Source organism: Musca autumnalis, unplaced genomic scaffold, assembly GCF_047663935.1.
Source record: "Musca autumnalis isolate F117 unplaced genomic scaffold, ASM4766393v1 scaffold_1, whole genome shotgun sequence".
NCBI classification, from domain to species: domain Eukaryota; kingdom Metazoa; phylum Arthropoda; class Insecta; order Diptera; family Muscidae; genus Musca; species Musca autumnalis.
This window is the reverse complement of record NW_027411644.1, coordinates 244,310,659-244,320,629: the sequence shown is the minus strand read 5'-3', so window position 1 is coordinate 244,320,629 and position 9,971 is coordinate 244,310,659. Positions and strand designations below refer to the sequence as shown.

Below are 9,971 nucleotides of genomic sequence, written 5' to 3'. Positions count from 1 at the left end.
GAGGGTCAAAGGCATTCGAATTCAATTCCATCGAGTGTGGCCCTGTGAATGAATGAAATTGAAATTATTTGCAGAAATTGAGTTGAAAATTTCCATGGCATTTGTTTGAATGACTTGTTTGAGTGAATTTTCTGTTTTGCAGAAATAGAAACTCTTAACCACCCTTAGAGCATGATTTGAGAGAGAGTCCTAAAACTGTGAATGAATGGTTGTTTTTTTCGCAAGGATGCTCTGAGATTTTCCCACCCAAACCACCATGGAAACAATGGGCATGTAGAACAGCTTAAGAACCGTGAATGGATAAGGGTATGGCTTGATTGTTGGTTGGTAGTAAAGCAATGATGGTGGTGAGTCCTTGTTTGGTGTTGTGTGTGCGCACCCCTCTCTCGTTGTTGCTGTATGTATGGCGTTTTCTAAAGTGTGTTAGAGGCAAACTGTGGAAAACCATTTTTTGTTTTTGACTAAAAGAATTTTTAACCAACCACCTAAGATTCAGTTGTGTTTTAAACACAAACAGACAAACACGTCACCCAGCTAACGCTCCGTGTTACGACCCGCTCGACAAACGATCGAATAGCAAATTTCATTTCGAATCAAAATACAAAGGCAAGAGAGGTTAAATTGTCAAAAAATAGCCAGGTCGAAGGAAACGAGAAAAAAAAACAATTATTTTATGTGGAATAAATTCAAAGCCGCACACACACACATACGGAGAAATTATAAGAGTGCTCAATAGTATAGAAAAAAAAAAAACAAACAGAAATCAACGGCAAGGATACATTCATTTGCTAGTGTCGTTGTAGCCTGGCAGAACTTTTTTGCTGTTAGTTAATGTGAATGTGTCGTTGTCCTCGTCCAGTGTGTGGCGTTGTTTTAGTTTTTTTTTATTCATCCTTAAGCGAGTAGACAGTAAACGTTTGTTAACGGTTGCGGACACACAACAAAGGATATGAACGATTTAAATGTAAAACGTTGATGATCGTGAAAGGACGTGCGTTTTTTGCGGATAACAAAAATAGAAACATTTTCCAGTTTCCACAACAATTTTTACTGATTGAGAAATCAAGACAAGACCACATACAATAAAAAAGAATACATTACAACAATAACAAGTGTTAGTTATAAATAAAATCAAAGCAGAATAACAATGTCTATCTTGTGAAAAATTTTTAAAAAGTGAACAAGTGCAGAAAACAATAAAAAAATAAATTGATTTTAATTTTTCCCCCGAAAAAAAGTAAACAAAAAAACCAAAACATGTCTTCCTCGGAACACGAAGTTGATATTAGTGTTGTGTCCAGCCCCGAACCCAGTCCCATGGGCTGTGGCCAGGAGGGTCGGGAATCACCCCTGAGATCCTCATCACCTGCCCGATCACTGGGTGCCTCAACACCAAATTCCATGCATACACCCACCTCGGCAGCCGGTACACCTACCTCCAGCAATCACAATTACCAGCCCAGCTCAACAGCCCACAGCCATCTGCAGCAACAACAACATCACAGTAGTCCCACCAGCAGTAGTAGTAGCATGGCCACAGCCGTACCGCCAACTGTTTTACATCATCATTTACAACATCATTTAAATTCTCTAAATGCCGGTCATCATCCCGTAGCCTTACATCATGCCTTGCATGCCAGTTTTGGCCATCTCACACATCCGGCACATCAACATTTGCTACAACATCCTGCCACAGTTACACCGACGGTTGTTTCACATTTTGCTGCAGCGGCTGCTGCATCGGGGGCCGCCAGTCATAATATTGAGCGTTTAAGTCCACCCACAATGGCTGCCCATGGTGCGCCCAAATCACCAGAATCCACAACCACAGAAGAATCACAAAATAACAATAACAACAATAGTAAAATGTTAAATAATAATACAACAACGGCATCAAATGGTGATAACAGTATTGGCAGTGATCAACCGTCGGCTGGTGCAGGTGCGGCCAATGGTAAAGTTACATCGGGTAACGGGTTTACTAGCTTTTCAATTTCATCGATTCTAAGCCGCAACGAGCCGGCGAAAAAGAATGGCTCCAATAATTTAATAACACCCATACCTCAATTACCGCCGGCCACAGTGGGTGCTGGTGGTCCACAGGATGCTGCCATGTTGTCAAGGTAAGTTTGAAAGGGTTTTTATTTTTTTTTGGGAGTTTTCTTAAGTGAGGAATTTAGGAAAAATTAAATTTAATCAACACTGTGAAGTTTGTGTTTCTGAATTGCTCACGCAAAGATACGTTTTAAAATTAATTAATAAAAAAAAATTAATTTTCTTCACAGAATATAATTTTTGGTATAAAATAAAAGAAGAAGTTTTTGTACTTCTATCGCAAAAAGTTGTGAAAAATATGTTTCCTCTAAGAGAGGGTTTTTATTTGGGATGAGGATCTCGCCACATATCCTCATCACCAATTTCACAGCTGTTTTCCTCAAAAAAAATCCGAATGAGATTATTAATGAGAATTTCTTTGGCACTACCTAGACTCGAACAAATACACTTGAAAAATATTTCCAAACATTGAAGCATTTCAATTACAGCTCCCATTCTAGAGCAAATAGCCATAATATGAAGAATTCCCACTAGTAAATTAAAGCAGTTTTAGGAAAATATTGAAACAATGGTTCTGGAATTAAGCTTGACTATTAAAAAAAACAAAATAGAATAGAATTTGTCGTTGCAAAACAAACTTCACCCCTCTCTAATAATATTTATGTTTATAATTAAATAAGTAATAAATAAAATAAAACAAGTAAAAAAGTATCAGTCGGCTTTGCCGACAGAGATATACCCTCAGCCTATGTATATTGAAAAAATTTTTTTTTCCAAAAAACGCATGTATTTAAGGAGTTTTAAAAATTTTGTGCGTTTGAACTGACAAAAATTTTGATTAGGATTTAATATCAAACGTTTTGCGGAGGAGATACTAAAAAGAATGGATCTCCATCCACTACATATGGTACCATAAGGGTTTTTTAGACCTTCAGGGATGTTTGCTCAAGAAGTATGAACTTGCCCCTGAAACAACTTTTACCATCGCAATTGAGGCAGCAATGCAAGTTGCTTCAACAAAAATCAAAGTGATTCGAAAGCAGGTCTTAAAGTGAACATGTATCCGAAATTTTGAGTGGGAGGTACCGGATGGATTGGACAAATATAGTCCATATTTGAACCTGATCTATATCTGGTAGATATATTAGGATGTGTAAAGTATGGACCAATTCGGCCACTCTCTTCAAGAGTTATCGTACGCACAATTTTTCCGAACATTTTTGAAATTTTGTGGGGGAGGTACCTGAAGGAGTGGACCGATATGGCTTATCTTCGAACTTAAACTATGTTTGGACAAAATATTACTAAGGCCAAACTTTGGACCGAATCGGCAGACCTGTTCGAGAGTTATTTTGGCCTCCAACCTCCTCACACGGTGTCATAGGGGTTTTTTGCAACTTTCAGGCTATTTTCTCAGGAAGTATGGACTTGCCCCTGATGAAACTTATACCGTCGTATGGAGGGCAGTGAATACAAGTTGCTAAAGCAAAAATCAAAGCGATTCGAGAGATGTTCCTAAACTGAACTTTTCCAAAATTTTGTGTGGGAGATACCCGACGGAGTGGACCGATTGAGTCCATATTAAAACCTGATCTAAGTCTGGTACACGCTCCACGATGGGCAAAGTATGGACCAAATCGGTTACACCCTTCAAGAGTTATCGTGCGTACAAATTTTCCGAACATTTTCGAACTTTTGTGGGGGAGGTACCGGAAGGAGTGGACCGATATAGCTCATCTTCGAACTTAAACTAAGTTTGGACAAAATATTACGAAAGCCAAAATTTGAACCGAATCGGTTCATCCCTTCGAGAGTTATCGTGCGCTCCAGCCAGCCAGACAGACAGACAGACGGACGGACATTGCTCAATCGACTCCAAATTGTCTGAAACACATTTCGTCCAAACATACTTGGGGTCTAAAACCATTATTTCGATGAGTTTGAGTTTTTCGATGAGAAAAAACTCCGCACTGCGAAAAAAAACTCGTAAATGAAGGAGCCTGGTAGTGTTGACAGCGTCATCTGCTCTCAAAATCCTTTGTATCGGATTTATTGTTAATTGCAATTTAGCAATAAAATCGATATATCTAGAACGAAAAATTTAGAATAGAGGCATAGTCAGATTGTCCCAAATATGTAATACACCTGACAAGCACCGTCACCAAGTGCGAAGCATGTAGTGTAGTGGTATCTGATGCCAATTTCTGTGACATTCTTTTTCATTTGGAAAAACCTTCTGATCATTCAGCTCGTCTCAAAACAGAAACAAAAAAATAAATAAAAATCCTAGCACTCTTCATATCGCGGGAACATTGTAAGTCAGTCACTCATCACCTAATTCTTACATATATGTATATACATAGATTTGGAAAGTTTAAGTGTTGATGCTGTGCAATAAAATACATGTCTCCCCTTCATATATTAAGACGAAAATGTATCTTAATTTTCCACTTCCGCAGAGATGGTGATCAGCACACAGAAATTCATTATCATTGCTTATCCGTTTCATTTGGATATTCAAATAAAGAAGTTTTAGGAATACTGAAATATTTTGTACTATTTTTTAAAACAAAAATGTATTTTGACAGCAAAAGAAGACATCAGCTGGGCTTACAGGGTCACCCTGTTATTGCATCATGGTACCATGTTTACTTTGGTATTTTTTAAGTCCCATATGTTTTTAACGCCTAAACGTATGCAAAGAGAATGCAACCGAAGGCAATATATGAGAGTTAAAGAATAGATTCAGTGTGTTATAAAATTAAGCGAAGTGTCAAGTACTCCTCTAGGATGAATTTGATGACCTCACAAAGAAAGATAAGAAAGATAATCAAGAACAAGAAGGCAGTCACTCGCCACCTCATTTTTACATATTTATTTATTTGTTTATTTCAATTTTCATACTTAACACAAAGCGTAATTTTGTTTTTTTTTAATTTGTTTGTTTTAAATATCGTTTTTATATTTTCCAAATCTAACAAACTATTAGTTACACAGTGTAGCCACACGTCTGTTTGGCCCGTGATTATGACCAAAGAGCTTGCTAACAACCAGTTGCTCAATATTTATATTTTTTAGATATTTCATGTGCTGCTGGCTCCTTAAATTATGCAAAGGGAATTAAACCAAAAATAAAATATAAAAGTTGAAGTATAGATACGGTGAAGTGCATGAAGTGGTGGGTCGGGTATTTTTTTCCTAAATTCTTTGCAAAAATAATAATATCACGTTTTTTGGGCCCCATAAAGGTGCTAAAAAGCAGTTGTTCGAAATATATTATTTTAAATATTCCATATGTTCGTGGCACCTAAAAGTATGCAAAGATGATAAGTTCTTAGGACCTACTTGGTACACCAAGTCTATTTTTTTGCCACACACGAGGTACGCACACAAAAATATTTTAAGACATGTTAATACCAATTTTTATACCCTCCACCATATGGAGGGTATAATAAAATTTGTCATTCCGTTTGTAACACATCGAAATATTCGTCGGAGACCCTATAAAGTATACATGTACATTATTGATCAGCATAAAATTCTATTTCGATCCGTCTAATTCTATGTCCGTCCGTCTGTCTGTTGAAATCAAGCTACAGCCCGCAATTTTAAAGTTAGAGAGTCAAAATTTGGTACAGAAGTTTTTATTACTTGCAGGATGGTTGGTATTGAAAATGGGATATATCGGTCCATGTTTTGATATAGCCCCCATAGAACGGTACCTCCCGATTTTCTGTATTTTTAAGGTTTTAGCTTCATTATCCTACCAAAATGGCTGAAATTTGGTACGTAGTCTTCTTTAGGGGTATAAAACTTTCCCCCAACATTTTGTCGGTATCGGTCCACGCCTTCATATAGCCCCCATAGAACGGTACCTCCCGATTTTCGGTATTTTTGAGGTTTTAGCTTCATTATCCTACCAAAATGGCTGAAAATCGGTTTGTACTCTTCTTTAGGGGTATAAACCTTTCCCCCAGAATTTGGTCGGTATCGGTCCACACCTTCATATAGCCCCCATAGAACGGTACCTCCCGATTTTCGGTATTTTTAAGGTTTTAGCTCCATTATCCTACCAAAATGGCTAAAATTTGGTACGTAGTCTTCTTTAGGGGTATACAACTTTCCCCCAGAATTTTGTCGGTATCGGTCCACACCTTCATATATCCCCCATAGAACGGTACCTTTCGATTTTCGGTATTTTGAAGGTTTTAGCTTCATTATCACACCGAAATGGCTGAAATTTGGTACTTAATCTACGTTGGTGGTATACAATTTTCCTCCAGAACTTTGTCGGTCCATGCCTTCATATAGCCCCCATAGAACGGTACCTCCCGATTTTCGTAATACTGAAGATTGTGACGTCAATATCCAACCGAAATGGCTGAAATTCGTTATTTCGTCTTCCAAGAGCTATAAAATATTCCAGAAGAGTATTATCAGTATAGGCCTACGTCTTTATCCCCATAGAAGCGTACTTCTTGATTTTCGGTGTTTTTTAAGTTTTAGCCACATTCTCTTACCGAAATATAGGAAATTTGGTATTTAGTTTTCTTTGAGCCTAGAAACTTTCCGTCAGAAATTTGTCGGTATAGATCGACTTTTTGAAATAGCCCCCATAGAATGGTGCCTCACATTGTTTTACCGAAATTGCTGAAATTTAGTATTAAGTCTTCTTCATACACGAAAGGAAACTATTCCATTTTACTTCAATACAACTTGTGGTTGAGGGTATAACAAGTTCGGCTCGGCCGAACTTATTGCGGTTCTTACTTGTATTAAAAGAAATTGGAGTCGATTTAAGCAAGTCCGTTCATATGGACTACGTCGGAGAAGACTTTCACGCTTTGGTGCAGTTTAATAGCTATTAGCTAGCTATAGCTAGAAGATGAATTATTTCGGTTCACACTAAGATATATTTTTTTCTCTGGAAAATCCCGAAATAGTCCAAGATTCCCGTAAATTTCCAAAAAGAATTTTGTCAATGTAGCATATTAGGGAAATATTTTATCCACATGTCCTGCATTCAAAGGTAAAAAAACGATAAATATTTTGGGCTACTGTCCAATATAAGACCTGTTGTGGAGCTATGTAACTCGTTTGGATTGGTTACCCATAACAATAGAACGCAAAATGTTGAATAAGAAATTTTAAGAGATTTTAAATAAAATTTTCCGCAATGTTGCTATCGGTAAAACTTAGCGATTACTTCACTGTGATCGCAAAATTTTTGGTTTGAATTTATAATTGCGAATTAAAAGTTTTAACAAAAGTTGACAGTATTGTTGCCATTGGTAGAGCTTAACGAGTTTTTTAATTTATCGCTAAAATTTCCTCAATTACTGTAGTGAATTACCGGCACTCGTTAGTAAGTGCAAATTTTTAAGTATCCAAAACATTATTTGCTTTAAGTTAGCGAACAAAATAAACCAGTAGTGGGTATCTGTAATTTGTTGTCATTACCGACAAAAATCGGTATAATTAAAATGCAAAGTTATGAATAAAAAGTTGACAACACTGGGCGGAATCCTATGCAAATGCATATAGTCGTAGAGAAAATCTGAGTAGACAGAAACCAGAAATTTTTGCATACTTTGCATATCGTGCATATTTTGACATATTTTTACATATATGCATAAAATGAGCATATGCAAAAATATACAATGGTTTGTGGTCTAAATATCCCACCAAATTTGGTATTAAGTCTTCGTTGGGGGTATGAAACTTTACACCTGAAATTTGTCCGCATAGGTCCACATCTTCAAATAGCCAATATCCCACCGAAATGACTGAAATTTGGCATTAAGTCTTCGCAGGGGTTACAAAACTTTTCACCCTAAATTTGTCGGCATAGGTCCACGACTTCATATAGCCCCATAGAACGGTACCTCCGGATTTTCGGTATTTTGTAGGTTGCGGCTGTGGTTATACATTTCTCTATTTTATTGACTTGTCTGAAGAGAATTTTAAACAGAAAAATTGTACACACAAATATTTTTGTACCTATCATTGAAATATTTGTTGCATAAGAAAATATGTAAAATGCATAAATTTTGCAAATGCACATATTATTGTTTGCATATGCAAAATTTATGCATTTTGCATAATTTTGTATATGTCATATATTTCGATTGCAATTTAATCAAAAGCCAAAAATATGCCCAGTCCCAAAATTAGACATGAATCGGACAAAAAATAGGGGGTGCATAAAATTCCGCTGTCTAACAATAACTTACCTATTTTTTAGTTATTGATAATTGTCGATAATTCGGTCGTTAACTAGTTAAAGAAGCGCACTACTGTTGCCATGACTTATCGATAATAATAGCGTTGTTAACTTTTATTTCAAATTTTAATTCATAATTCCTCCGATTTCTGTCGGTCACGAAAAAATAGTTGAAGAATCACACTACTAATGTTGAATCACTTTGAAATTTTTGCAGCATGCAGTCCTTCGTTTTCCAATTATAAGGGCATTTATTCTTTCCGGAGAAGTGTGCACTTCCCGAGATAAGCTTTCAGAATTAAAAAAAACCAAAACAACATATTATTTAAAGGATTGGTCATCTTTTATTGAAATTGAAATATTTTACTGACTTGCTCCTATCACAAAATATATTGCGTCCGTAGACCAATTACCCTCAAATCTAGGACCTCTAAAAATGTTAAAAAAGTTAAATTCGAAAAGTTGTCATATATTTTCAATATCTCTGATATTTGATAAGATACGTTCGCCATAACTGAGGTCGCATAAAATCAGGTCACATCAGTTCGAAATTATTATAACTTGAAAAATAGTTGAACCTAAAGAGTTGTATTGAATGATAACCATTTTTTAACACAACTCATTAGGTAATGATAGCTCAAGTAATTAAATTAAATATAAGAAATATTGTTTCTCGTCCTAGTACGTCATAATTTAGTATTCTAAAATATTTTAGTTATTTTGAGAATAATGATTTCCAGTTGTAATTTTAAACAAGAAGGCCTATTATAAAGTTTCCTCAAACATATCTGCCAGAAGAGTAAATGCATCATAAAAAAATACATACTGCGTCCTGCTAAACTTTTTGCGAAAATCGCCAAATCAAAAAACAAATTTTCGTTGCAAAAACTCTTTTAGCAAATAACACAAAAAACCCCATAAAGTGTTTAGATATAACTTCACGAATGAACGAACAGCTTCTGAACATTCACATATGTCCATGTGCATGTGTATATTTGGATGTACATACGTATGTAACATGTAAAAATATATGTAATAGCACAACCATTTGAATGCATTTAATCCCTTTTGATAAATAAGATTATAACAATTTTATATTTCCGTTTATACAACTTCGTTCTTATCGTTGTTGCTGCTGTTGTTCGCTTGTCATCATATGAACACCCAATTCCGTTTCAATGTACGAGTAACATGACAAAAACAAAATGCACAAGTCATCAGCAAGGATAACAAACGAAGCAAAAGGCAAAACGTTTGCCAGGGAGTCTGTTGAATTAATGTGTCATGCATTCATGACCCATTGTTGTTGTTGTTGCTTTTTTGAAGCCGGCTAAATATGTTTATTGTGGCGCGAAATTGGATTGTAATTAAATGCTTTTAATCATTATTATTGTTGTTGTTGATTTTCTTCCCTTTTTCTGCTGCCCTGATGTTAATAAAAATAGACAAATTTATAACAAACTCCAACTCAACTCTCTAAAATCTAAATCTAGCTCATTCACACTACCTCTTTTATGCCATTAAAGATTAACAACAATATCACCACCACAAACAAACAAAACACAAATCACGAAAAATCACTGTAAATGTCTGTCTGTTAGCCCTAAGTCCTTAACTCCTATTGCACAATGAAAAAGGAGATTTACCCCTAAGTAAGTTAGTCTGTATATATGTATGTATGCGTAAAAGTGTT

The 9,971-nt window shown here is 35.8% G+C and overlaps 1 protein-coding gene across 1 annotated transcript in view; it reads left to right on the top strand.

The window, feature by feature from the left end:
* The first annotated feature begins 494 nt into the window (after window positions 1-494).
* The window catches only part of Hmx (H6 family homeobox), a 41,622-nt gene continuing 32,145 nt past the window's right edge, over window positions 495-9,971 (top strand). The window contains exon 1 of the mRNA XM_073964063.1: window positions 495-2,123. Within this exon, the coding sequence (XP_073820164.1) occupies window positions 1,258-2,123 (866 nt within the window). The 5' untranslated portion in view covers window positions 495-1,257. The remainder of the gene's footprint in view (window positions 2,124-9,971) is intronic.